The sequence below is a fragment of the Anopheles coluzzii genome, chromosome 2 (genome assembly GCF_943734685.1).
Source record: "Anopheles coluzzii chromosome 2, AcolN3, whole genome shotgun sequence".
Taxonomy (NCBI): domain Eukaryota; kingdom Metazoa; phylum Arthropoda; class Insecta; order Diptera; family Culicidae; genus Anopheles; species Anopheles coluzzii.
The window spans coordinates 1,256,627-1,283,542 of NC_064670.1; the positions used below are offsets into that span (position 1 = coordinate 1,256,627).

Genomic DNA, 26,916 nt, shown 5'->3' on the forward strand with positions numbered 1-26,916 from the left:
TGAAAAACGTAAATTTTCTATTTCTTCGTTAAATGTATACACCTTACCGCCTATGCTGGCTGTCATCGAGCTCGTAATAAACAAACAAACCCGCCCGCAGGGATATTGTTTTCCACAATTTTCATCGTTTTTCCATTATTTCTAGAGATAGTGTGGAATCGCAATGTTTACGGTTGTTCCCTCAAGATTTTCGGGTCTAAAAATCGAAGACGACGATGATGGATTTCGAAAACCAAAGCAAAAATCTAGATCCAATGCAAACTCCAAGCCCAAGACGACGACGACGACGACCACAACGCCGCCCGTGAAAACAGCTGCAGCTCCTCCACCACAATCTCAACCGCAAGCAAAGAAACCTAAACCAGTGAGTGTATAATTGCGTATTTCCATAAAAGGTTTTTCTTTAAATATTTCATTTCTTTTTGTTTCAGAAATCACAGAAAAACAAAAATTCCAGCGACGCAGTACAGAAGGAGCAGTGGTCCAAATGGCAGGAAAAGGATACGGAACTGGTGGAGAAATCCTACATGAACGATCTGGAACAGGCACTGCTGCTATCGAAGCTCGATTTCGAGGCCAACAAAACCAAGTACAATCAGCAGGAAAAGGAATCCAAAGCATCGAAGGACAAGAAACCCAAAACACTGTCCCTGCAAGAGTTCCAGGAGAAGGTCAGCAAGGAGTTGAATGAAAAGCAGCAGCAAAAGAAACGCCAACAAGAGGAGGCAGAATACAACCGCAACTACACCTTCTTCGAACAGATCGACCTCGAAACGAAGCAAATACTCAACAAAGAGCAGCTGAAAACGTTGCTGCAGCAAAACAATGCCAATTCTGCGAAAGCTAGGGAATCGAAAGGCAAAACAGATGACCTTCCGGCAGTCGAACAGCCTGCCAGTGAGTTGGATTTGCTTAAGGAAGAAAATGCCACCCTAAAGGAAGAGATCACGGTTCTGCGCGATCGGTACAAGAAGGTGGTGGCAATGCTCAAGAATGGAGAAATGAAAGAGAAAACCGAACTGATGATAGAGATTGAGAAGCTGCGCAAGGTGCAGGAGGACATGACCGCGGAGATGACTGCCCTGTACGGTCAGCTAGAGCAGGCCAAGTCCAGAACGAACCAGGAATCGAAGGGCAAAGAAAAGCTAGCAAGTCGCCGCTCGGTACGGTTTGATGCTGCTTCTGAAGTGCAGCCCGAAAGTGGCACCAATTAGAACCAATTCTCATTCCAGCATTAAACACTTTAGCAGTGCAGTATTGAAGCACATTTCCCAGAAGATCTCATTTCTCAACGTAATGGCTGTAGATATAAGAATCTAAATTGATAGAGTGTTTCTTTAGCATAAATTACGTTCCAATAGCTTTAGTATATTGCATGTCTTTGTTTGTCAGGGAAAGTAAATAAAACGAAATGAATGAAGAGCATATTGAACACACCGGAAGCAGATTCTATTGCAAATCACGTGACATCGTTCATAACAGCTGCTACCGATAGCGATACAGGCCGGAGGAACCTTACCTATCACAATCACAGCACAATATTATGTTGGTCCTCCACACCTGTCCTACGGTTCGGCCTCGTACTGGGGTTGTTTACCGTCTTTGCACGAATCGTCTTTTATTATCCCGATTCAGATTTCACCGCATACGCTAACGGAACAGAAACTCTCATGCCTTCCCCATGCCTTTGTGCGAAACCATACGCCCTGGAGTGGTGAGAATGGAAACAGATTTCCCAATGCGCAAAGAATGATAACAAAAAACAGCACAAAAAAAAACGAAGATAAACTCAACAAATCCGCAAGCAGTCGTTCCTATCTTTGCATGCAAAAAGAAAAACACATCCAAACACACACTCACACACACACACATCCCATATACCTCCCCTGGCAGTAGGTGGAAAATGAGTGAAAATCTGTTGCTAGGCTTTAGACGAGAGGGGATTATTTCAATTCATATAGTGAACACATCCTCCCACCAACACCACCCCTTTTTGAACAGAACAGCGCCTGGAAGCGAAGGGAGCTGTTCCATAAACCCTGCTTTCCCCTTGTCTCTCTCTAGCCGCAGTTTCCCCGGGCTGTGTCAGTGAGGGGGGAGTGAAGTTGTCTCAACAATTGAAAACAGATGAAACCCGTAAGCCGGTAACGGAACGGCGGAGTGGGGATGGGAAAGAGTTTTGCTGTTCGTGTTCTTTTCCGGCCTTGTGGAAAACCCTGTAACGCTTCCGCACAGATTCAAACCGCGTGGACGAAACACGTGGTGAAGCACGGAGACAATGCATGATGTGCTTCCGTGGATATCGTGGAAATGTTTACCAAAAGGGGTTGGGTGGGAGGGAGGGTTCTGGTGATGGGAAGGATAAAAAGGATATTGGTGGTGGAGTTTTTTTTTCTTTTTTTTGTTACTTCTCTTAGTGGGATGAAATATCTCGCGATGCAAAACCACACACACACACACGTCCACCCACCTACACATAGTTCCCCTTCCCCATTGGTGGTGGTGGTTGTGGAGAGCTTATTTTGCGTACGCTTTTATCCCGATTCTATTCCATTAGCGATGCGTTTGTTTGATTTAATCCTTCACGTACGTGTTTATGTGTGTGTGTGTCGATGGGAAACGCGATGGAAAACTCTAACTGGAAAAAAAATCGTTATTTGCATTCAAGTGCGTTGAATGATAAAGAGAGTTTGCAGTGCTTTTTTGCCACTTTATCTTGCATCAACGTGTGAGAAAATCGATACCTCAACCGGCAGTGTGAACGTGTGGAGATTCAACTTTTTCTAATGATGGTAACTGATCGATCGGTTATATTCTGTTTGAAATGAATCCGATAACCATTACAAAGCAGGTGAAAAAATGAACCCACACACACACGAAACGGATTGTATGATTTATGATGAAAATTGTGTGCTCCACATTGTCCGCAACCGCCGCAGATGACAACATCGAGGACGCTTTCCATTATATTCCCAAGAATATTCTGCTCTGCTAACGAGCTTCTTAGTCTGATTGCGCGGCAGATTGAAGGTAAGTGAAAAAGAATTATCTCCTTGCAGCATAATCGTCACCACCTACCTACCTGGTCGTGTCCTCTCCTTTCGCTCCCTTTTATTGACGGTCTCAGATAAATGAGGTTTTTTTTTGTTCGAGCGAAGAGCATCTTTTAACGAGTCTTTTTCGTCCGATTTTCCTTCACTGTTGATTTTTCGCGGAAAAGTTTCCCCCAGCAAAAGCGACGAAAGGTGGTGGGGTTCTGATTTGCCATCAATAATCGGGAGATCCCTTGAAGTCCTGTGCGACGGGAGGAATCAATTTCAATCAAGTAATTTAAATTAATGGAAATGAGGCGCCAAACGCGCGCCCTGATGAGCTTTTTTCCATCCCACAAAGAAGGAAAATCTATTCCACATTTTGTCGTTTCGCACTCTATTTGTTCTTCTCACTTGAAGTTGTGTTGAATATTCATGATTTTAGAGCAGCGTGGAAGTGGAACAGAGCGAAAAAAGGCACACTCATACATTTCTCATTTTTTTTGCATTCACACACCACCGTTAAAGGGGACTCGTTGCGGCCGGAAGGCTTTCCACTGCTGCTGTGTCATAGCTGTGTCCTATTGCGGTGTGAAAAGTGCGAACAAAGTGACAGTTGTCGTCACGTGGACGGACATGGCCACGTTTTAATATGAGAGAGGGAGGAGGAGGAGGAGAAGGAGGAACAAAAAAGTCATAAAAAAACCCCGAATGCCATACCAGCCAACAAATGAGTCCTCGCACTGCCAGAGCAGAGGAAAGCTGGTTGGGGGAAATGTTACCATTTAGCATAACGAGCGTGTGGTGGTGGTGGGGGAGGGGGAAATGTGGACGATCGGAGAGGTGCCTACCGCAATTGTGACCGCCGGCAACCGGTTGGTTGGATGACTGGACGGATGAATTCCTCGACTAGGACGGTCGCGTGCAGTCGTGAAACACGGCAAATGCCAACGGTGGATAAGGTGACGGTGGCAATATTTTCCCTTGCAAAAGATGGGAACGAATTTGATTTTTCCAACACTTTCAAACATTTCTACAGTTTCTATTTTAATGGAAACAATTTTTAAAATATAGTTGATTAAATACATACTATTGGACATTTACTAATTAACTGAAAATAATAGTATTATCTAAATAAAAAGATAAATTAAATTTAAACACTTTTTCTAACATTAAACTCCATGCCAAACAGTTCATACTGTCCTTCTCCTCATGAACCAAAATCCAATGAAGGGAGGGTCCTTTTTTCCTCCCATTTTTTCTTCATTTGCATACCACCCGGTTGGCTCCATCTGCTCCCACCACCACCAACGAACCACAATAATGGGAGATTTGTAGCATGAAATTGTCCGCAAATTGCTTTTAGAAATGTGTTCGTGTTTCCTTCTTTTTTTTCGATTTTGTTTGTTTGTACCGAACGCAAAGAAAGGATAGAAGAAGGAAATAAAGTCCAAAAAAAGATGTAAAGTGCTTCCGGTGCGTTGAAAAGTGGAATGAAAAATGTGCGAAAAAGAAGAGCGATTTTTAAGAGCAAAATTGACACTCACCGAGGCCGAGGGAAATGTTTGTCTCACTCGATTCGATTTCCCACCACCAACACCACCACACAGTGGTGCATCAATCATGTGTAATTGATTTAAAAGTCCGTCCAGCAGTTCCGAGGCACGCTTTGCAACGCTTTGAGGAAGATTAATTGAACGAACGGAAGGAACATGGAGGAAAAAAATCGAAAGCCTTCCCGATTACAGCAACGACAAACTCACTCAACGTGCAGGATAATCCACCGGGGGACCAAAAACCGTTGGCAATTTGCATTTTTTGCGCCCCGCGAATGCGATGGAAAATCGAACGAGTTTGTTTAATTTACTAGAAAACTTGCACTGATCGGCCGATTGGCACCGATTCTCTCGAATGGTGTGTGTAAAGCTTTCGCTCGGCCACCCAAATTTACTGCCCAAAAGGCGTGTTTGTTTGTGCAACGGTTGCATTCGAGACCGAATCTGCCCCCTCCCACCCCCACCCCCAGAAAAAAAAGAACTGTTTGCTTCCCAAGTGCAATTAACGGTTGAAAACGGACACGGACCACAGGACCAAACCGACTGGTCCACTGCCGCCTATCGCCACCGTCACGTGCCATTGAGCAGAGGGAAATTTATTCGGCAGAAGGAAAAGTGTACAAGTAAAAAAAACACACTGGAAAACACAGGACAAATCCACGCCTCGCTCCACGGACACAAAAAACGTGACCATAAATCATCCCGCTTTGAAATGCGCTTGATTTAATGCGCCGGCAGTATTACTTGAGACGAGCGCAAGACGCGCGCACCACGCGGTGGTTGCGTATTTCTTGCTCGGGCCGGCTCGCGCGTAATTTGACCGCTGCTTGGTTGCTGTTTGCGCTGGAAAATTAGCGCGCATCAAATTGCCGCACCGTAGTGCACGGGGGTTTTTGAAGATTAACAAATTGCTTTATGGAGGAGTTGTTATCGAGGACAAGGGAGAGTAATAATATATTATTACAAACATCGCAAGAGTGTCGCAAATTAATCAACATTGTGGTCGCTGCTGTAAATGATTCTCGCATGTCTCTGAAGGCAAAAACTGAAGAAATTTCGAAAGTCATCTCCAACGAACTGAAACTTCCACCAAACATTCTGATGGACATCCTTATCCCTGAAGCAATGCGCCACATGAGCGCAACGCATTCTCACCGGTTGGATCGCTCGGGCTCCATCGTTAGCGAGCTCTCCATCATTCCAGCCATCCATCCATCCATCCGCACGGATCGCTGGCTGTCGATTTTGATGAGCCTATTTTTTTTTTTGTTTTCGCCCCTTTTCCCTCTCGATTTTAATCCCTCTCGCTGGTGCGTTCCATCTATTTTTCAAATTATGCACCTCCTTCCCATGGTGGCGGTTCGCCAACGCGGCCAATGGGTAGATTTTGGGCCAGAGCTGTATCCGGTAACGGTGACAACAGCTTCAGCTCCAAAAAAAAAGGTAACGAACGTTGGTGGAAGACGAATTGTTGAAGTTCGGTGGCCACTAGCACCCGTCGAAGCGTCGAGGGATTGCCTCGTTTTTCCTGTGCTTTTAGTCGGTGTGTGTGTGTGTGTGTGTGTGTGGGGCTTAACATTCCCGGCAAAGGGGGGTGCTGCTATTCCAAAATCGGGAGGAAATCTGGATGCTGCTGCTGCACCAGCCGGAACCGCAGATCCGGTCGCAATCATCGTGGAGATTTAAAAGCAGGTAAGGGGAGGGATACTGTTCGACAGCTCTTGTCAGGATAATGACACACGCCGAGGAAAAAGGCCCTTATACACATGCATTTCGTTGTCTTGAAGCCGAACAGCCTCATTAAAAAGCAATAAAATGTACAGTAAATATAATAAAAATAGCAAACTAATAAATCGCCCCAAACACGGTGCACCAAAATCCGCACATCACTGTATCACTTCCATCTCCCAAGTGAAGTCATGGCATGCTGCTGCTCCATGCTGCGGTTTTCACCAGTTGCTACCGACTCCTGGCTGCAGTGATTGTAGTAGGTAGAGTAGCACACCACCCACCCAACGCACTTCCCTTCTCACACCTTCTCTCCCCCAGCGGTTGTGTTCGACAATGACGTTATTCTGCTCGGTTCGTCCTATTGTGTCGTCGTCGCCGTCGTCACCGTCGTCGTCGTGCCGGGGAGGATGCAAATGCGCGCGCTATTCACGGAAAATCTCTCAAAATCTCACCCATTTGCACGCACTCGCTCTCGCTCCTCCGACCCTATTGCCAGCTCACTCTTTCGCACGGGGACGACGCGGTCGCGTGTGGTTGGAATACTTTATTTTCCTCCGGCTGGGTCTGGCTGGCAGGTTTTAGAACGTGGTGCTCGTGCTCCTCCTCTGCTCCTGTTCCGGGATTTTATAACGCTCGAATTGACGGAGCGGATGGGCGGGCCTGGCAAAGGGGGACAGCGGTTGCGGTTTGTTTGCCGGTGTGATTTTCCTTTCCATCGCATTGCCGAGCACCGACTGGAACGGATCCCGCCAATCTCGGTACATCCATCCTCCCTTCCTTCCTTTCTGTTCACACACACACACACACACCACCACCACCATCTGTTGTTGTGGTCGTTCATTTGTAGCGCAAAAAGGGAAGCGAGTGGTCGGGGTGTAGTGGTTGGGCCGCCCGAGCTGGTGGATGATTTTACGTAAGTGGCAGCTCAGGGATTCATTCCATTTTAAACCACCGAACGGATCGGTCGTAGTAGGTCTTGCGGCAAGCGTTGCCGAACGGTGTTTTCCGCCTCGTGCGCTGCGTGATTTGAACGGTGGACTACGCGGGAAAACACGTGGTCGATCGTCAGATCGGGAAACGATTTTTGTGTTAAAAGTGATTGGAAAATTGTGCATAACATTAAAAACAGTGAAAAGAAGTAGATGAGGAAATAGAAAGTTGAGTAAAGTGTGTGTTTGCGAAGAAACAATTATTTAACCAGTGTAAGTGACTCTTTACAAAATTACAATTAATTGTTCATTGAAGAAGGATAACAACATGAAAAGGATACATATTTTGTAAAAAAAATATGTCTATGAAAGCCAACCCAATTTTGCACTGAAAAATGCACTCAAATTTGGATAAAAGCCACATAATTATCGGACAATCTGATTGATACTGGCTCCAATTACCACTCATCCAAAATGCACCCGATAAGCAGGATTGCAAGGGGGACGGGGGAGGGGAAGTGCGTTTTTCGCTGGAAATGAGTTTCTAATCGCGTAATTTGTTCTTCCAACCTGCCCACCTCCCGTCCCGCGTTGAGTTTGACAACAAAAAAGGCACACGCATGCACACAATGGGTGGTCGCTGCTAACCCCTGTTTTTTAGCTTGAATCGTGGTATTGTTTAAAGGAGCGGGAGGAGAATCCTCCACTTAGTGCTACAGGTTTTCAACCAGGTTCTTCCACCGTGCCACACACACACAGTGCGTATAGTTTGATTTATGAGTGAGCGACTAACATCAATGTCCTTTTTAATGGAAGGGTTAACACATGAGCCGGATCCCGATGATGGTGATGTGTGCTGTCGGGAGTTATGTTACGCCTGTACTGCCTCTCGCTGCCCTTATGCCCCTGTGGCTGTGTGCGTGTGTGTGTGTGTATGTGTGTTTGGTTCGAAACACGAAACACGTGCACAGTGTGACCGCAGGCAGCAGACGTGGAAAACCTTCCGATTAAACAGTAACCTGAGTCCTGGACAAGTACCATCGCCATGGGAATCAGGAGCGTGACCGTGGTGATGGATTTAAACTTGCCAAAAGGGGGTTAAATATTAACAAACTGCTAGTAGGGTACAATTTTTTAGCTTTTCTAAAGGTTTTTCATAATATTTTCAATTTTTCCTTACATTATGTTATTGATCATTATCTAGGAAAGGTACGATCGTCATCCATTTTTGGATAAATTAGTAAAAGGCACTTCTTCATTTGTTTTTGTGTTATCACGAACATTTTTCGCATTAATTTAAATAATTGTTTAAATATTGAATTTCTACCGATACGGTTTAAGAAATCATAAATAAAAAACCCAATATTGGAAATTTACATAAATTTACACATAAACAGTTTCTCATTATCCTCATAACATAAAATCAATGCCAAATTTCAACCGACAGCGCAGAACAACAAAAAATCAAAAGGAAACAAGCAAACCCACACAACTGCAACACTGACGACAGGGGAACCGATTTTGAGTGTAATTGAATTTCGTCCTGTTCGCATAAATTTGTCACCGCAAGGACACAATTGTACCGCATCCCGGTGTGTATGTGTGTGTATGTATCTGTAAGTGTTTTACGCGTCAATCACTTATTTATCACAGCCGCGGTGATGACAACCGTTGTGGAGTGCTGCCGAAAGTGCGCCGCAAATGCGTCAAGTGAAGGCCAAAACGAGGGGTCGAATCTGTGTCCAATAGGCAGGGTGGCGGCAGGGAGGGAGGGGCGAAGAGAAGTTCATTTTTTAATCACTATCACTCGGATCGGAAAATAGAAACGATATTTACCAAAGGGGGAAAGAACGAGAAATTTGCGTCGGTCCTTCCTTTTTAGGGTTTTAAATTCGGCGTTCGAGTTGATGCAAAACACAAGATACGCCTCAGGTTGGGAGGAAAGGGTGAAAAAAGGGAGAAAAACGACCCTTCAAAAAAAAGGGAAAATGTCAAATGTGAGAGAACCCCTAATTGTGAATTGATTCCCGCTTTCCGCGTCGCGTCTTTCGCGTCGTTCCACGGGGATGACGATGACAAACAGCACAGTTCGGTCACAGTTTTTCGAGGGTTGATTTATGAGATGTTTCTCCATCGGGCGATGTAAAATGGTTTTAATTCCCCCGCAAAGAAACGCAAAGGTTTGGCGTGTCCAAACCAACCGGGTGACCAAATCCGGCCGCGCCATCCATCCACTTTACCACAATTAAAGGCAATGGAAGAAAGCTGCTAAAGTCTTTGCTTTCGCCTAAAGCGCTGAGCAGCACTGGGCAGAAGAAAATTTATGATGATTAAAAAGTATTTTCTTTTTGTTTGTGCGGTTTCTTGTGTATGTGTGTGTCTTTCTTCTCTCAGTGGACCTAAGATCCACGCGGCGGGGCGGAAAACTTTCTTCGCGAACAATATTGCACACCCATCATCTTCTGTCTTGCAAGCAATCCGAGGATCGCGCTTTCCTCGTGCCAATTCCTGCGTCCTGTGAGGATTTTATTTCCCATTTTTATTGCAACCGTTTGTGCGCCCGTGTGTTTGCATGGATTTGCAGCATGGAAAACCTGGAGAGAAAAAAGGTGCCAGGAAAAGGAGAAAGTTTTTTAATAGCGCAAAAGTGTGTCTGGCTGTGTGCGGAGCTTATTTGTCGCCGTTGCTTTTATGACACCGTCAAAAATGAGCTGCAATCGTCATAAAGTAGAGCATGCAAAAACGTTGGGTTGCTTTTAATTGGAGGATTTTATTACAAAAATAAAGAGGAGTTTGAGAGCAATTCCCGGATTTTAATGTGTAGCAGTAGCCAAACAAATCCGGTTTTATATCCCAACTCCTAGCACAGCCCGGAGCGAATGCACCTGAACGTGTGCAAATAATGTTTTATCACACCTTCACACCATCAAGCATCACAGCGCCGACAGGACGAAGAGAACGAGCGCTTAGAATTGACACTAATCGAGACGGGACTGGGTGGAAAACTCGGAGTGAAATCTTGAATTGAATTCACACACCACACCACACAACACGAGATGAAGACGTTATGCTACGTTAGTGTTAGAGTTTGCACAGTGCTGCTGCTGTTGGGCTGGTTTTGATAGCAATTGTCTTCGTTCAATAGGAATTCGGGGGAGGAGAGTGGTGAAAATTTATTTTAGATTTCCATGTGACATCCTTCAGATGGAAGCTCCTGTGGGGGAGGTTTTCAATGGGAAATGTCTTAGCCGTGAAGGTAATGGGTTTCTTACCGGGGTGAGGTGGTGGGAAACTAACTCCATTTTCTTATATCACTTTCCCGAGATGTAGCCGAGATTCTATTGTTTTCCCCTGCCCCTGGAGGAGATTTGTGTCCGACGAGTTGCCTACAAAAGGTTGAACCACCAATGCCGGGGGACGGATGGGACGGATGGGACGAATGCCCATGATGAATCATTTCAGCAAGATAAATCTGTTTTTCCACCTCTGGAGGGAAATCTGGATGGAGCGGGTTGGGACATTTAGTTTTTGCTTTTTCAACTCTCTACCGACCGACCGACTCTTTAACTTGCCAAACAGCTCAAGCATTCAAGGCTTAAAGCAAGAAGCACTGGAGCAATTACAAAAACCGCACGTTTGAAGACGCACTTTTCCACCCCTGATAAGAATCGTTTCGTTAAATCGTACCCCCCCGTCCAACAAACTGTTTGTACTGCGCGGCGGCAGCAGCTGAAGCGGAAATAATTAACTCCAAATTAACTCGAAAACCATCTGGTGGTGGTGAGCGTAGTGGGGTGATGGTTCTTTCCGCGGCTAACCGAAACTGTGCCAGCTTTAGCCGAAGCGCAACGGAAAGTGTGCAAACAGTGTTTTTGGTTGCGATTTTATTTTATTTCATTTTACGCTTTATCGTGCGCCTCATCATCGCCTTTGCTAAGTAAATACGCCGCCAGTAAAGAAAGAGGAGGAGGAGGTGGAGATTGTGGGTTGAGTTCCCCGAAAAACTCGTCGCAAATTAAAATTAGCATTGCAAAACGGTTGCTTGCGTGCGCTGTCGTTGTGCTCCGTTCTGCCGTGCCATGCCGCGACCGTGGTTGGATTTTCCTTTTTTTGTGTGCAACTAGGAGGATGAAAACTTTTGCATTTTATTTACAACGTGTCGTGTACAAGCTTCCTCCATCCAAAGGGAAAACTTTTGCTCCACAGCGTGCGCTGTGATGCGCTCCCCGTACATGCTTCCAGTTGCGCTGCAAAGGAGTAGCAGCGACCGAAAGCGATTGGTGGGATTGGACCGCGCAAGTGACACCTTTCAAGGATTTGATTTCTTTCTTTTTTCATCCGCTCGCTCTCGCTCCGCATTGGAATGTCGTGTCCTATTGCTGTGCCTTGGTTTGGTGCCTTAGTGGCTTCGTGGAGCACACGCTAAAAAGTGGGAGGAGAATATAGAACCATTCGTCGCCATTCGGAACCTCCTACTCGGGAAATGTGGACACACAGACCACAGCTACGGGTACGGCTACAGGTATGGATGTTTTGCTTTGCTGAGCTTATTGTTGAACCGTTCCGTTGAACAACATTTGATTTAAAACAATTGTCAGTTACTATTTTCCGAAACAGTTTTCCTTTCGAAAGAGCAGAAAACTAATTTACCAACATTTAATTTCATTCCATCTTCAACGTGTCGTGCTTCCGGTGGTGTCAATCACGAAAATACAGCGTTTGTAGTTTTCTCCTCAATATAAACGAAACATCACACTCAAATGGGAGTTTTCCACACGGGGAATATCTAGGGGTTTCTACGATGGGTATGGCATTCATTCATTCATTCATTCATTCAACCTGCAACAACCCATTGTTCTTTCACGAGGGTTTGATGGGCGATTGAAAGGATTGAAATGAAACTTTATGCGATATATCTCATCACACGTGTCCGTGTTTCCGGTACAGACCAGGTCTATTGGCGAGTTGCACCCCGAACCGTTCCTTTCCTTCCGTCCATCCTTATCGCTGCATTCAGTGAGTTCGATTGCATGTTATATTTTATTCAAATTAAATGAAAACACACATCGCACTCGCCCTCGCCAGGGATGGACACGGCAATCGCGATTGGAAATGCACAAGTGTTGGAATAATTTACACCGAACTCAATTTCCACGTTTCTCTGCTTGCACTCTTTTGGTTCTCGCTAAAAATGTCACTTCTTTTTCCCTCCATCTTTTCCTCTAATTAGAATCCAAATCGATAGTAAAATGACGGAAGAGCTTCAAACTCAAACACAGCCCCAGGCGGCTCCACCAATGCAGCCGCAATCGAAACAGCGACTCGGCCCGCAGGACTATCGCAACTCCGAACTCGTCACCAAGCTGATGGCCGCCAATCCGCCCTACCTCTACTCGCCAGCCGTCGGTCCACACAACTTTTTCTTTAGCGAGATGCTCCGTTCTTTGGTCGCGAACAAGCGCAACGAAAGTCTGCGTAACGCAACGGAGCAACTTCACCACCAACAACAGCAACAGCAACAACAGCAGCAACCGCAGCAACAACAACCCATTCAACATCCAAACCATTTGACCAGCAACCAGTTAGCGCTTCAGGCCGCATCAACCCGTCGGCCACGCAAACGCTCCTGGAGCCAGCACCGATACTATCCCGACGCGTTAAAGGACGGCAAAGACGCGGACGACAGGCGACCGGTCCAGCCCGAGAAGCCACTCGAGCTGACGAACAAACTGTCGTCGTCGTCGGCGTTCACTAGAAGCATTAGCTCGACCACGGGCCCTCCAAAATATCCCGACGGGCTCGATGGAAGCCCCTCCGAGGGCTTTAAGGCACCGTCGTTCCACGATCGCAAGCCGCACGACACGAAACCTCCAACGGCTGCTGGCGTTCCCGATAAGGCGCCGATTAGCAGCAGCACCCCGCTCCAGGAGCCTCCGGCAGCTTCAATGCCCCCGTCGGATCTTATCCTTCCCCCTCCACCTCCCGTCTGGTATCCTCCGCTCTACCCACCCTACGGTATCGATCCATTACACTTTTTCATCGATCTGCGCGTCTCGGGACACATTTACGACCGCAAGAAGGAATCCGGCTCATCCAGCAACAGCTCGGAAGACTCGGTGCTTACGGTAAAGCGCGAACATTCCAAGCTCATCGGAGCGGGCAACGATCGGCAGGGGTCGGCATTCAGCGTTCCAAAGCCCAGAGACACCACGATCGGCAACAAACCCGCACCGATCAATCTCACCGCACCGCCGGAGGAGGGTGAAGGTGTGCCCGGCGATGGGTACGGTGCAAAGGAAGGCACGGATCAGCAGCCACCAACCATGGGATCGCTGTTCCTGGGCGATGCCGGTGATCATAAGACCATCGAGGGGATCAAAAGCACCAACTATGTGCTGCAGAATTTGCCCCGCATTTACGGCGATCTGAACGGCAATCACAAGCTGGTCGATCGATGCCTGACGGAGGACGACGAGACGAATGGGAATCTGAGCGATGAGCAGGAGCAGGACAGCAAATCCGTCGGCTCGGCGGACGATCTAAACGGGGAGGACAATAAGTATAAAGATGTCGATTTGAACGTCATTTCGGACGAGGAATCGATTGCGGTTGATGAGAATTGAATCGTTACTGAAGCGGGGCTCGCCAAGTGGAAAGAAAGTGTTTGGCTATCAGATGTATCTTTCGCTTCTTGTTGTGCCATATAGTGCATGCTATTTCATATTACACGTAAATATATTGCATGTGTAGAAGATGGCTTTGGGTTGATTGCATTTTTGGTAGGAGTGGGAAAGAAATTGCTTTTCAAACGGAAAAAGGTAAGAAAATTGAGAAAAAGATAAAAATATTGAACAAAGACATATTTATTTACTTCTAAATTGAAACGAGAAACGTCATTTAAAAGCATAACAATCCTTGCACTAATAAATAATTATTTTTCGTATCAGCTACCAGGCTTCTCCACCAAAAATTCAACACCACGTTCTGGCCCACTACAGCAACTGGCAACACTGCCCTTCGTTGAATCGTTCAGCTTCGCTTTCGTTAAAAAGATAGGGGTTGCGCTTTGACGTTTTCGTTAAGTATCGCTAGACGCGCGCACCGGCGGGGTAGGGGGTTGCAACCGGCCGTGCGGAAAATTCAAAACAAACACACAAATACAGCGCACTCTCGACGCAAGTACACACGGGCGCTGTCGCGTATCGTTCGCGTCTCTCTAGCCTCTGCCGCAAACACAGTGCGCGCTCACACGCGGATTGCATAGCAACGGCTCTGGACGCACCGCACCACACACAGACGGTTGTCGTGACGCGGGGCGCGCATTTTTGCAAAATTCCAGGAAATCGTTTCCTTCGCTCTAGCGCTCTGTGCACTTGTGACCCCCCCCCCCCCCCACAGTTTAGTAGGACCTCGGATATTGGCAAACGGACACGGTGAAAATATGAGCAATCGACCATTTACGGCAAAATTTCCTCGCTATCCCGAAAATGGCGATGAAGTGTTCATTCGAGGGAAGCTGAAAGACGACGCCAAGAGGTAAGTGAGAGAGAGTGTGTGTTTCCAGCGCTATAAATTCCAACCAGGGAATGTGGGGAAGGAAACGGCCCCACCTTTTTGCTAATGACGGAAATAACTTTCTTTCCCCCACGGCCCCGTCGCCGGCCATTACGTCACGCACGCGTTTCTGGTGCGTTTTTTGTGCGTTATTGTTTAGCTTTTCCGTGAATTTCTGTCTGCCGAGGCCAGCGCAGGTGGCGGAACACCAAACACCGCCGTACATTGCGCTCCATTTTAAAACGATTTACGACGAGCGCGACGACACTAGCCGCGTGGTGCTCAACTGGAAGAACTTGCAATGGCAGCAGGAGGAGGTGCTGGACAACTACTGGCACGTGGATCGGAGCCAAACGTTCCGAGTGGTATTCCGACTGCACGAAGATTGCATCAAGGTGTTCGTCAACAGTGTGGACCATCCGCCGGACTACCAGTTTCCGGTGCAACTGCCGCTCGACCAGATCGAATCGATCGAACTGTGGGATGATGTGGAGCACGTGGAGGAGATATCATTCCGGTACGACAACGGGAACTGTAAGTCACCAGCTGGAGCAGGTTGTCTCTCATTGGGCTCTTTACCCTTTTTTTTGACCCGGATATATCTTTGCAGCTTACTAACGCGTTGAGATCCCAGGGTTGAGAGGCTCGCATCGCATGCGGCAATCACGTTCGATCGTTCGTGACATTAAGCATCGATCATCGTGATGATCTACCTGCACTGTCGAGGCCGCATGCCCTTATACCGTTTCTTGTGTTGTAAAGTCGCCACTCGCCAGGCAGCTTCTTCAAAACGTCCACGAATATATTCTACCGTCTAGTCATACGTCAAACTACTACTGCACAGTATTGCGCCCTACGATCGCCCGTACACCTACCTATGCACCTTGCGACTTGCGCAACGAAATGTTACTGTGGAAGTGCCTTACTGTGCCTTTCTGAGGGTCAGGGACGGTATGAGTCAAGTGCCGTCCGAGTCATTCTATCGCGTTATCTACAAGGCAGCAGCAGCAGCAGCAGCAACACACATCGTTACAATCGGACGAATCAACCGTTGGTGCTAGTTTACCCATAAGTATAGGTATAGGAAGCGTTGAATCGAACGTGCGTAATGTTTGTATTTTATCAGCTGCTATCAGCACCGCTGGACTTCGAGCACGCTTCTTCCCCAGCGCGGGTTGCTTTTGTGTGGAACATTAACTTCGTAATGGGTGGTGCCATTTAGCTGAAAATAATAAAAGTTTATGTTTTGTTTTGTTTCAGCAGTAGCGTTCATTACCTCATTTCGAATAAGCAGGGGTGCGTGGGGGGAGGGTGGTTTTTAAGTGCTAATTGAATTTATCGGGTTTTGGTGCCTGGTTTCGAAATGCTAATAAATCGTGACGAAAACGTAAATTATCGCAGCGCTGTGATTCGAATACCACACTGATCGCGGTATTCAATCATCGGAATTAATCATAAATAACAACAACAAAAGGCAAATAAATTACTTATTCCCCCTAAAACAGCTCCTCAATCAGATCTCGATAGTACTGCGCCTGTTTGTGCTCCAACTCACGACGATTCAGCGAAAACACGACGGGACAATCGAGCGATATGCAGGCCGTTTCAAACGTTCGCTGGCAGCACGATCGACACATCTGCAAAGAGACCCAAAAACAAGGAAATCAAGTAAATGGTGTTCATCTTCCCCTTTTCGTGTGACACGCACCTTCTCCGTGAGGACGAGTTTCCGCTCCAGTTTGTTCACTTTGTTCATCACATGCACCAAGGCACGCTGGGGCTGCTGCCGGCAATCTTTACACACTCCATGATGCGTCTGCTTGCCACAGTCCACGATGCAGTTGGTGGTGGAGAAGTACTGTGAGATGGTGATCTTCTTGTGCAGTCGCTCGTCACCACCCGCCGTGGCCAATGCGGCACCCTTTTTAACGACCGGTGCACCACCACCACCACCACCGCCGCCGGTGTTGTGCAACATGAGCGTCTTTCTTGGCAGCTCACTGTACCATTGGTGAGCATCGGCGCCGATCAGCAGCAGACATCGATTCAGCGGCGGAATGATGGCCTTGGAGATGTAATAATTGGCGTTTATTTTGAGGCCCTCGTTCGACAGCAGCTCCTCCGGGCTGCGCACCAGACGGATGAGCGGCACGAGCGGAGGCCCGTTGATTATCACGTACGGCACCCGTTGGCCCTGTCGCGGTTCACGCCGCGGATCGGTTAACTTCCATTTCCTGCAACAATTCAGCGTGTGTTAATAATGGGCGGCAGAAGGACGGCTTTACGGTGCGACCGGGACCCCCCGGGCCTACCTCATCAGTTCTAGCGCTGGAACACAGGCGCCCGGTTTGTAGCCGCTTTCGCCCCGGAACTCTTTGGCGAATATGAAATCCTGCAGATTTACACGGCCCTCCAGTATTTTCGTAAACTGCCGACAGGTGTACTGCTTCACCTTCGACACGTCGCACGTCTCGAACAGGATGCGCAACACCTTCTCCAGCATCTTGGCCACCACGGGGCACCCATCGCGACGGACCGTTTCGATGCCTTTCGCTTCGTAGATCGGTTTCTCCTGATCGGCCGACTCGTACATGTATCCCACGTAGCGTTTCTTAGTCTGCGGAGGCGAATCGCAACAGTCAGTATCAGAAAACAAACACTCCACCTTATCAAACTACACGTGTACGAGAGGAGCTACGAGCTCTTGAGATCAACACGAAAGCGCCGGCTATAAATACACCGGCTAACGATTCCCGATTTTACAGCAACATGAAACGATTAGCGTTTATTATCATCCCTGCCCTCATTGTGCTCGGACACTCGATCCGGCCGCCCATTATCGAGGGCACGGAAGCCAATCTGCACGAGTTCCCGTACCAGGTGTCTTTGCAGTGGAACTTTAACAATGGATCCCGCGCACGGCACTTCTGCTCGGGTTCGATCATTAACCAACGGTGGATTCTAACGGCGGCACACTGTCTGGAGAAATACACCGAAGACGGGTGGTTCGAAGTCGTCGCCGGAGTGAACAACATTGCGCACGAAGAGGCGGGAGCACAGCGACGAAATGTTACCCGGTATGAGCAACACGAGTCGTACGATTTGTCGGCAATTCGGTATGATATTGGAGTGGTAAGTTCATGCAAAAGTCCACCAAAGCGATGGAACGTCTCTGTGAATGATTCACTCGTTACAGCTCCAACTTTCACATCCGCTGGATCTAACCCGGAACATCAAAACGATGAGATTGGCCACGAAAGACACGCTGATCCACCAGAAGATAGCAAAGTTTGCCGGTTGGGGATCAATCTCAAAGACATGGGAAGACATTTACCCCGACAAGCTAATGGTAAGACGTATTCGTAGAAAATCAAGCAAAAGTACACGAACGTTCCTTTTCTCTCTTTCAGAAAGTAAATCTGATTCTACGCACGGAAGAGGATTGTCAGACGATAGGGAAGATCGACGAGACCCAGATATGTGCCGGAGGATACAAGAACGTTTCTGGCTGTACAGCAGACTCGGGCGGACCACTGACTGTGACCATTGACGGTGAGCAGATGCAGATTGGCGTGCTTTCGTATGGCGAGAAGCCGTGTCAGGCTCGATTGCCCATTGTGTATTCGAGCGTTATGTACTTCCACGATTGGATCCAAGACGCGATCAAGGAAGACTAAGCACACCTCTTGCTCTGTATCTTAAAACACATAATAAACAAACCCCCCCAAACATGAATCTAGTGCCTTTTTACACTTACCTGCAATATCGCTGGCTGGTAGACCTTCTCCAGCTTCAGCTTCACTGGCGGTGGGTTGGCGTTCGTGACCGCTTCGGCAATTTCCTCCCCTATCTTAAACGCAGCTTCCCTGCTACGCCCCGGACACAGCACAAACAGTGAATCCGTATCACCGTACACAACCTTCGCTCCCCAGCGTTCCGTCCCCTCGACTAGCTTGATCGCTCGCTCGAGCGTTTCCCGCCCTTTCGCCACGACACTGTCGCCGATCTCGACGCACGGCATCCGTCCGCTGAAGTTGGCCGCCGTATACCCGTACGTCACGTTCGCTATCAGCTTCAGTCCGAGCTGGCGCGAATGTAGCACGCGCTGCAGCACACTGTTGTCCTTGTGCAGCTTCATCGACTTCTTCACCATGAGCCGAGTGTTTAGGATTTCGCTTAACATACGCGGCAGCACTCCTTCCCGCACGCGCTTCTTCACGAACGCTACGCCACAGGGGGAAAACGTGACCAGATTCTTGTCGAGCAGGGCTTTCAACATTTTCGGCGGCACGCGTAGTCGCGAAGCGCCAAATTCAAACGACTCCGTGTCCCTACAAACAATGAACCATTAAAGCAACACTTGGCAGAGAGAGAGAGAGGGAGAGAACAAAGCGACCATTTCTTTACTTACTTTCCAAGATGCTCGATACGCCCCAGACAGGTGGAGAAACAGTAGTTGTACGCAATGATGACGCTGGGATAGAGACTCTGGAAGTCGAGCACAATGATCGGATCGGCGTAGAAGCGCGAATTCGGCTCGAGGATCAGCGGCAAGTACTCGGGTGCGCGCATGTGCGCCCGCTGATTGATGCTCGGCGATACGGACACAAAGTTCCTCGGCTTTGCTATGCGCATCATCATGCTTTCCACGCGGAACTGGGACCCGCGGGACAGCACCTCGTAGAACTGTATGCCGAACAGCTTGGCCAACTCCGCCGTGCGACCGATCAGATCGAGCTGGTTCAGTATTTCAAAGTTCCCATTCACCCGCTCGAGGTAGTACTCGAGCACGATCCACTGGCTGTACGGTTTGCTCCACAGGCGAGACAACTGGCGGTAGGAGTGGTTCGGAACGCGCCGGTGCAGTATGTGGTACACCACGTTCTCGAACGTGTACGAGGTGAGCGCGATCTCGTGCCGCATCAACCGCCAAATGTCCAGCAGAATGCGACCCGGTATCTTCAGACCAGCACTGTAATCGTGCATTTCGAGCAGTTCGCGCTGTTCCTCCTCCGACACGTGCACCGTCTCGGCGGACGGTACGCGCGAAAGCCGCTTCATCAGATTCATTTCCAGTGCGTAGCCCCGCTCGATCACGTAGCCCCAGGATACGCTCTCGATCTCGTACCCGGTAAATATGTCCGGATCCCAGAAGGAGATCAGTAGCAGAAACTTCTCGTACAGTTCGCTCTCGTCGGACACGAGCACGACGTCGGCCACGTAGGAACACTGGTTGTACTTGAAGCTCGCCGTCTTCCCGCCAGCCTGCCCCTGGACGCGTTCAAACTCGCGGCCCTCGTGGTCACGGTTCAATATGATTCCACACACGGACGATGCCTTCGGATGGTTTGGGGGAACGTCGTTGTGGATGCGGTAAAAAATGGCCGCAATCGGATCGGTGGCCGGATTGGGCCGCAAATCGCCCCGGGTATTGACATGAATCTCAACCGACATGACCGTTAGATAGTTGTACTGAAAACGGGCCAGAAAAAAAGAGGAATCAGTTGTTAGAATGTCATCTCCATTTCTAACTTGATCTGTAAATGCGTCTCGCTCGAATGTCATCACTAACTGCACCAACAATTTGCAAGCTATTTGGTTTTCCATACAAAACATCGTTTTAATTATTACTGTCCCATACAAATGCATACTGCATACATACACCACTACCAACGGCTTTTGAGAAGCTTACTGGAAAAAGGAAATCAAATCGAAAGGATCTTGTAAGAAACCATAATACAGAGCAATAATAACGAAAAATACAAAAATATACACAAAGAGCTATAGAAGGACAAACGAAAAACACAAACCTAAACAAACAAACATATAAACACTTTCAAGAACATACATTGTAGCGAAGAAAACGTGACAATAGAATTAGCAAACACAGAAATCGCTAATCGTTCAGTAGCACCAAACACTCACACACACGATGACAAAGATGATTAAGCCCTCGGTTATCCCCGGCCCGTGAACGTTGTAAAAGCCCCTCAAAGTCTCTCGAGTGGTGGCTTTTCTGAAGATGATCCTTAAACCAGTTCAGCGAAGAAAACACTCCAAAGTGCGTCACACGCTCCCAGCGATTAGCAGTTGATGGGAAGGGCCACGTGCTTTGCACAGAAAATGAGAGTCGCGCTCGGTTTATCTTTGGAATCCCATCCATCTTCAATATTGTATACTGGAGTGTTTCGTCGGGCACACGACTGGTATAAAATATCCATCGGGTCTGGTTGTTCCGTCAGTTCAACGACTCGGCTCGACTCGTAACAACACGCAAGACAAGCGGCAAACAGCAGCAAGATGGCAAAACTACTACGTCTGGCAGCTCTGGCAGTGGTGCTGGCGGCCCTGGTCGCAGCTAAACCGTCCCGACCGAAGATCGTCGGGGGTGAGGAAGCGATCGCGCACGAGTTCCCCTACCAGATCTCGCTGCAGTGGAACTACAACAACGACGAGCAGGATCCATTCCACTTCTGTGGCGGTTCGCTGATCGCTGAAAAGTTCGTGCTGACTGCTGGCCACTGCGTACCGAGTGCGATTTCGCCCGATGGCTTCCCGGAGGCCGTTGCCGGCGAGCACGACTTCAGCCAGTACGATGCAGGAGTACAGCGTCGTCGCATCGCCGAGATGTACGTGCACGAGGACTACGAGGGTAGCGTTGGGCCCAACGATATTGCCATTTTCCGTGTCGACAAGCCGTTCCATCTGAATCGCAACATCCAGCTGGTCTCGCTGCCGGAACCGAACGCTATCCCAACGGGCGAAACCACCATCAGCGGATGGGGATCGACATCCTTCTCCTTTGAGCCCTCCTATCCGAACATCCTCATGGTAAGTTGGTGGTGGGCAAATTAGCACAATTAGCGTAGTAGCTTTGCAAGGCCGTTGAACTAAACCCTGTTGCCTTGTTGGTTTTTTACAGAAAACTACCCTCCCGATCATGGATTTGGAAGTGTGCCGTAAGATCTACTTCACGGAGACTGTTGCGGACAGCAACATCTGTGCCGGTACCATGGAAGGCACCTCGAGCGTCTGCTCGGGAGACTCCGGCGGCCCGCTGGTCCAGATCGACGACGAGATCGTGCAGGTTGGCATCGTGTCCTGGGGAGGTATTCCGTGCGGCGGTTACAAAAACCCGGGTGTTTTCGTTCGTGTTTCGTACTTTATTGACTGGATCAATGACAAAATCAACAATTGAATTACAATGGGCGCGTGATCGATGAACAATGTCCTACGCAAATAAAGGCTTCAAATGAAGTGCTACCCTATTTGGCCGTGTGTTATTCTCGCTTACTCTTAAAATCCTTGTATTAGCTAAAACAATCATGTCTGTGATACATGATGGACAAACAGGTTAATACAGTGAACACACCACAAACATAAATTAAAAGATCGAAGCACCCTCACTCCACTATGCGATCGTTGGTGCAGCACGCCAAGTCGCGGTTCAACTTACCTCACACTTGGATTTGGCGTCCTGTAAGTTTTCGTAGTCCACCTTGAACCCGAACGTGTTGTCGCTCGGTGTGGCGGACGAAATGTTGGCATTGCTCTGTTCCAAGTCCGACTGGTTGGAGGAAGCAATGCTCGATACCGGTGCGATAGTTTCTTCTGCAGCGTTCTTCTCCGCTTGTTCCTACAACGGAAAAACACGACATTGTTTATCCATTCCACATACACGCACACACATCACCATCCGTTACTGACCTCGTTCGTTGCAGCATTCGGTGCTGCCTCGGTGCTTTCCATCATGGAAGATTCGATTGCGTCACAGTCTTGGGATGGTTTTGTTCGCTCCTGCATTGTTGCGTTCGTTTTGTCGGTGGATGAGGCCGATGGTGCAGCATTTCCATCGTTAGCTACCAACACACTAAGATTGAGCGAAGATTCACTGTCAATCTTTGGCGCTGGTAATCGGGCCGGCGTTGCACCATCGTCCACCGTCATGAGTGTGTCCACCGGTTTCACCTTGATGGGGCTGTCTGAATCGGCGGGCCCTTCCTTGGTGGCAGCAGCAGCAGCAGCAGCATCTACCGACCGTTTGCGGCATCTATTATCAATCCACTCGCTCGCTTCGGTACGGCTGGGCGGAAGCTGCGATGGAGTGATCGCAACGGAACCTTCCGACGCTAGCAGCTCCTTCATTCGATCGGAGCTTGGACCATTCGCACCGACCGGGCCAAGCACATCGTTTATGTTTTCCCCAAACGTACGCTGCAGCTTATCGTAGCGTAGATGCTTCAACGACCCCAGCCCAGCAATGGTGCTGTTGAATTCTTCCACATCGTTCAGACTGTTTCCCCCGACGTGTAGAACGGTATGGCCAACCTCTTTCTTTCCCGTCACATCGGCTGGATCGCTATAGAACGGGGTAGGGTTAATGACAGCCGGAATTTCGAATTTATCTATTGCCTGCTGTGCCTCGGCACGTGTCGGTGCCCCTGCTGCCAGCGACACTACGACGGGTTGTTCGTTCTCTTCCTTTTCGGTAGAATCTTTGTTCCACGCCCCAACACAGCTGTCGTCCGAATCGGAGTTAATTTCGTCAAGCTCGCACAGCAATGTTTTCTCGCAGAAACTCTGAATATTTGCATTATCTTCCTCTTCGTCTTCTACCGTTTCGGCTTCAACTGCTTCCGCATTAGTTGCCTCCGCCGTGTCATGGGTTTGTTTTTCGCCTACAGCATCTTCCACCTCATCCATCAATTCGACCACACCGTCCAGCTGGCTTTCGATGGTTACAGCCGGTGCAGTTGATTGTTTGTCGCTGTCGTCGTCGGAAATATTGATTGTTTCATTCGCTGCAGTTGCATCCTTTTGGAAAAGGTCAGAGAGCGGTATTGCGTCGAGCAAACTGGATGTGATCATCCGAAAATCATCCTCCTCATTGTCCGGCATTGAAATAATGGGCTCCGGCTCGATCCCCTTTTCTTTCGGCGGCTTAGGGCCACTTTTGCTGTTTAAAGAGGTGTCCAAGTTATCATCAATCGTAATTGTTACCCCATTGTGCTTATCTGGCACGGTATTTTCGTGGCTTGCTTCATGTTGCAGAGAACTGGCCGGGATGTCAGAAGCATCGTCATCGATTCGTTCCATTTCTTTATCCCCCGACACCTCATCGCTGCTAGGCAATGAAAACTCCACATCCATAGTGTCGCTATCCTTGGTCGTTTCATCGGTTTCGACCATCGTCACACATTCGTTCGTGGCCGTTTCGGCTGAACATTCATTTGTTGGTTTATTTGTACTGTTGCTTTCCAACACCTTCGATACCTCCGGTGGTGTTGCCATAGCGTCCGAACTAGGCACTGTATCGGTGGTTTTATCGTTTATTGTGCTCACCAAGGACGAGCATTCAGGACTCTTGGAGACGGAAGTTGTCGCATTGTCCGAAAAATCGCCCGTTTGCTCAACGCCTGCTTCCGGTGGAGTCTTGCGCGGCGATGAATATTCGGACAGCGACAGTTCACTATTGACTGCGGGTTTGTCCATAAGTAGCAACGGTTTAATCAGTACCTTTGGCGAAAGCCGTACGATGTTTTTGAACCTTTCCGACAGAATTACTTCTATCTGCTGCTCGACGTCCAGCTTCAACTGCTTCGATTTTGGCTGTCCTTTGTCGTCGGTGCTCTTACGCCGGCAGCGCTCGGACTTTGGTGTGGACGGGCCCTCGAGTGGATCGTAATTGTTCAGCAAATCGTAGGTTCGCGCTAGTTGATACCGATCATCCGGCTTGGGAACAGATGGTTTATGCACGTCGTAAGCCGTTGGATCCAACTTTTGCACGCTGCAATGGATGAATGGAGATGAGAAAATTGGAACAAACATTCCATTTTTCTTGCTTTATCCTTACCGCACATGGAGATTTTTTAAAGGCGCCGTGGCTTCATCATTGCTCTTGGGAGATTTGCGATTGTGAAACAGAATCGATTTCTTTATCAATCCAAGCTTAGGGATCCTAAAAATGTTGAAATTCATCATTTATAAACGCTTGCTAGTATCAACCTTCAAGTGCCCTACCTTATCTCAAAGTTCTTCAGCGTGTTTGGAGAAGAATCTTCAAACTCCTTCAGCACACGATTGGCGCGCTCTTCATCCTTCTCCTTGGGAGAAGGGGCGAACCGCACTCTGCGCGGAGTCAACGATTTCCGAGCAATGGGTTGCGTCAAGTCGATGCGCATCTTCTTCGCTGAAGAGTTGGCCGGTGATTTACCCTCCTTGCTGTCCCTGTTACGCTTAGGTGTGTTGGAGGTAAATGAATCATCACCTCCGTCTAGCTGTGGAATGCGGCCACCAGCCAGTAGATCCTCGTCGCTGTCGCTGAAATATGGCTCAGCCTCGGGCGCGGTGTCGTTCCCAGCAAAGGCTTGCTTCTGGGTCAAATCAAGCAGAAATTCATCATCCGAATCAAAGCTTGCGTCCTGATCCTGATTCAGAGCGGCTGACCGGTTCGCCTGACCCGACATGAGACAAACCGTCTCTAGATCTCCGCACATCGAGGCGTTAAGTATTTTGTTGGCCTGCGATAGGTTCAGAGTGGCTTGAATGATGCTCCGGTTACTTTCACCACTCTGCTGAGTCAGTGGGGCCAAGAGACAGTCGCCTTCAATGTTTTTGCTTTCATTATCTTCGAGTTCGCGCATGATTTCCAGCAGATTGTAATCCTCCTCATCGAGCGTTACGTCCAGATTCTGCGACATGGAAATGATTTTCCCTTCGTCCACCACGGACGACGCATCGAAATGGTAACTTATTTGAGAATCGTACAAGCTTTCGTTGCTCTGAACACCGCTAGCCCGTGCATGGATGGCGATGTAGGACGCATCCAGCAACGCTTCTCCCTCCGATGCTTCGGAGGGATACGCTGACGACGACACTTTGGCCTGATCTTCAGCAGACGAGCTGGGCGTGGGCTCTTTCAACAGCTGCGCCTGCAGACGTGCTCGGTAGAAGCGATCGCTTTCGGTTACCACTTCAACCGGTGGACCACAGCCCTGCGACAGATACATGCGTTCCGGTTGCTCCAAACCCAACAGTGCCCGTCGAGCTTGTTCGTCCTTCCAGATGGAAGCGATGCCCGGATTCGCAAACTCTCCATCTTCCTTGGAATCGGGCTCACGGTTCAAAATGTCCGATGCTAGCGCATCTATTTCGTACTCAGAAGTGGTCATTTTCGGAGGGATATTGCGGTCGCCTTCGACGTCGCCAGTCCTTTGACGCAATCCTTTGGAGTCTAGCTCCAAGAAGCTCATCCCGTACAGATTGTAATCGATGAAGAACTGCAAGATGTAGGGGATGTGAGTCTCGTGCACTTGATACGATCCCGACAGGATGGTTCCATTCATCAACAGCTGGGTAGCATTCCGCACCAAGTAGGGGTTGTACATGTAAATCTTAAAGTAATGGTGCGGGTTACGATGGTAGCCATAAATGGGACTGCAAAGTAAGGCGAAACATGAGCCATTGGTCACCCGAAACCGTGCCGAAAGTGCGCATACTTACATTCCTTTCACCAACACTATCTTGAAAATGTGCTTGGCTTGGGACGATGCCCGTCCCAGCATAACGTTGATACCTTTGTCGAGTGCACCGGCCAGTTGATAGATCTTCTTGTCCACCGCCAACCGGTCCGCGACGGAACCATCGTAGGGCACGTAAAAGTACGGAAAGACACCGTGGATGTGGACACAGCTATGCGTGCCCTCGGCGTTTGACCCAAACAAACGGATGACCGGCACTTGTTTCACTTCCGCCCCACGGAACTCCGAATAGCACGTATCGAACTGGGGATCCGGCTTGCTCATGTAGTGATCCACACTAACGATGCGAATCAGTGTTTGGTTTTTATGTTGCACCATTGTAAAATTCAGATTCAATCTTCTTTAGCGTCCCCAAACATAACCTTCAATCAACAAGATTCGAGCGGTAAAACTCCTATATTCGATCAATACGCCCAACCTGCATGTAATTTTGGTTGCGTCTTGTGCCGCAAGGAAGTTTACACTCCTTTTTCATCTGAAACACTCGCACGCGCCATTAAATCGCATTAAATGCGGACGAAAATCTTGTTACGCCAAAGACGCGCAAAATTGTAATTTATTTTTTCCCAAACGA

At 48.4% G+C, this 26,916-nt stretch overlaps 6 protein-coding genes across 8 annotated transcripts; 5 read left to right on the plus strand and 1 right to left on the minus strand.

Moving 5' to 3' along the window:
* The first annotated feature begins 58 nt into the window (after positions 1 to 58).
* Positions 59 to 1,432, plus strand: LOC120952362 (G kinase-anchoring protein 1-like). The gene is made up of 2 exons (XM_040371643.2): positions 59 to 364; positions 432 to 1,432. Exons 1-2 carry the CDS (start codon positions 164 to 166, stop codon positions 1,212 to 1,214), a joined length of 984 nt encoding a protein of 327 aa, XP_040227577.2. The 5' UTR covers positions 59 to 163; the 3' UTR covers positions 1,215 to 1,432.
* A 4,493-nt stretch (positions 1,433 to 5,925) lies between these two features.
* On the plus strand, positions 5,926 to 13,999 carry LOC120952802 (uncharacterized). The gene is made up of 2 exons (XM_040372319.2): positions 5,926 to 7,521; positions 12,479 to 13,999. The coding sequence occupies exon 2, from the start codon at positions 12,498 to 12,500 to the stop codon at positions 13,869 to 13,871; it is 1,374 nt and encodes a 457-aa protein (XP_040228253.2). The 5' UTR covers positions 5,926 to 7,521; positions 12,479 to 12,497; the 3' UTR covers positions 13,872 to 13,999.
* Positions 14,000 to 14,106: 107 nt separating this feature from the next.
* On the plus strand, positions 14,107 to 16,061 carry LOC120953078 (uncharacterized). 3 transcript variants are annotated; one of them, XM_040372755.2, is made up of 2 exons: positions 14,107 to 14,784; positions 14,963 to 16,061. In XM_040372755.2, the coding sequence occupies exons 1-2, from the start codon at positions 14,690 to 14,692 to the stop codon at positions 15,426 to 15,428; spliced, it is 561 nt and encodes a 186-aa protein (XP_040228689.2). In that variant the 5' UTR covers positions 14,107 to 14,689; the 3' UTR covers positions 15,429 to 16,061. The 3 variants fall into 3 exon arrangements, with proteins under 3 accessions (XP_040228689.2, XP_049463205.1, XP_049463206.1); XM_049607248.1 differs by having other exon boundaries at positions 14,729 to 15,336; positions 15,413 to 16,061; XM_049607249.1 differs by having other exon boundaries at positions 14,729 to 15,319; positions 15,413 to 16,061.
* Positions 15,584 to 26,899, minus strand: LOC120953074 (DNA polymerase zeta catalytic subunit). Its single transcript, XM_040372750.2, has 11 exons — positions 26,305 to 26,899; positions 24,823 to 26,238; positions 24,656 to 24,760; positions 22,510 to 24,589; positions 22,259 to 22,438; positions 19,214 to 20,274; positions 18,560 to 19,133; positions 17,115 to 17,419; positions 16,511 to 17,036; positions 16,079 to 16,439; positions 15,584 to 16,024 (listed from the first exon to the last, which is right to left on the minus strand). The coding sequence occupies exons 1-10, from the start codon at positions 26,658 to 26,660 to the stop codon at positions 16,299 to 16,301; spliced, it is 6,744 nt and encodes a 2,247-aa protein (XP_040228684.2). The 5' UTR covers positions 26,661 to 26,899; the 3' UTR covers positions 15,584 to 16,024; positions 16,079 to 16,298.
* LOC120953077 (chymotrypsin BI-like) lies at positions 17,554 to 18,537 on the plus strand. The gene is made up of 3 exons (XM_040372754.2): positions 17,554 to 17,934; positions 17,999 to 18,151; positions 18,213 to 18,537. Exons 1-3 carry the CDS (start codon positions 17,572 to 17,574, stop codon positions 18,477 to 18,479), a joined length of 783 nt encoding a protein of 260 aa, XP_040228688.2. The 5' UTR covers positions 17,554 to 17,571; the 3' UTR covers positions 18,480 to 18,537.
* On the plus strand, positions 21,033 to 22,070 carry LOC120953076 (trypsin-1-like). The gene is made up of 2 exons (XM_040372753.2): positions 21,033 to 21,633; positions 21,725 to 22,070. Exons 1-2 carry the CDS (start codon positions 21,103 to 21,105, stop codon positions 21,998 to 22,000), a joined length of 807 nt encoding a protein of 268 aa, XP_040228687.2. The 5' UTR covers positions 21,033 to 21,102; the 3' UTR covers positions 22,001 to 22,070.
* Positions 26,900 to 26,916: the final 17 nt, after the last annotated feature.

Excerpts from the sequence above, each read along its gene's own strand:
- LOC120953078 (XM_040372755.2), top strand. The coding sequence starts at position 14,690 with ATGAGCAATCGACCATTTACGGCAAAATTTCCTCGCTATCCCGAAAAT. Across the intron at positions 14,785-14,962 it reads CTGAAAGACGACGCCAAGAG|CTTTTCCGTGAATTTCTGTC; the intron begins GTAAGTGAGAGA and ends GTTATTGTTTAG.
- LOC120953077 (XM_040372754.2), top strand. The coding sequence starts at position 17,572 with ATGAAACGATTAGCGTTTATTATCATCCCTGCCCTCATTGTGCTCGGA. Across the intron at positions 17,935-17,998 it reads TTCGGTATGATATTGGAGTG|CTCCAACTTTCACATCCGCT; the intron begins GTAAGTTCATGC and ends CACTCGTTACAG. Across the intron at positions 18,152-18,212 it reads TTTACCCCGACAAGCTAATG|AAAGTAAATCTGATTCTACG; the intron begins GTAAGACGTATT and ends TCTCTCTTTCAG.
- LOC120952802 (XM_040372319.2), top strand. The coding sequence starts at position 12,498 with ATGACGGAAGAGCTTCAAACTCAAACACAGCCCCAGGCGGCTCCACCA.
- LOC120953076 (XM_040372753.2), top strand. The coding sequence starts at position 21,103 with ATGGCAAAACTACTACGTCTGGCAGCTCTGGCAGTGGTGCTGGCGGCC. Across the intron at positions 21,634-21,724 it reads CCTATCCGAACATCCTCATG|AAAACTACCCTCCCGATCAT; the intron begins GTAAGTTGGTGG and ends GGTTTTTTACAG.
- LOC120953074 (XM_040372750.2), bottom strand. The coding sequence starts at position 26,660 with ATGGTGCAACATAAAAACCAAACACTGATTCGCATCGTTAGTGTGGAT. Across the intron at positions 24,761-24,822 it reads CTGAAGAACTTTGAGATAAG|GATCCCTAAGCTTGGATTGA; the intron begins GTAGGGCACTTG and ends CAACATTTTTAG. Across the intron at positions 16,440-16,510 it reads AACTCGTCCTCACGGAGAAG|ATGTGTCGATCGTGCTGCCA; the intron begins GTGCGTGTCACA and ends GTCTCTTTGCAG.
- LOC120952362 (XM_040371643.2), top strand. The coding sequence starts at position 164 with ATGTTTACGGTTGTTCCCTCAAGATTTTCGGGTCTAAAAATCGAAGAC. Across the intron at positions 365-431 it reads AAGCAAAGAAACCTAAACCA|AAATCACAGAAAAACAAAAA; the intron begins GTGAGTGTATAA and ends TTTTTGTTTCAG.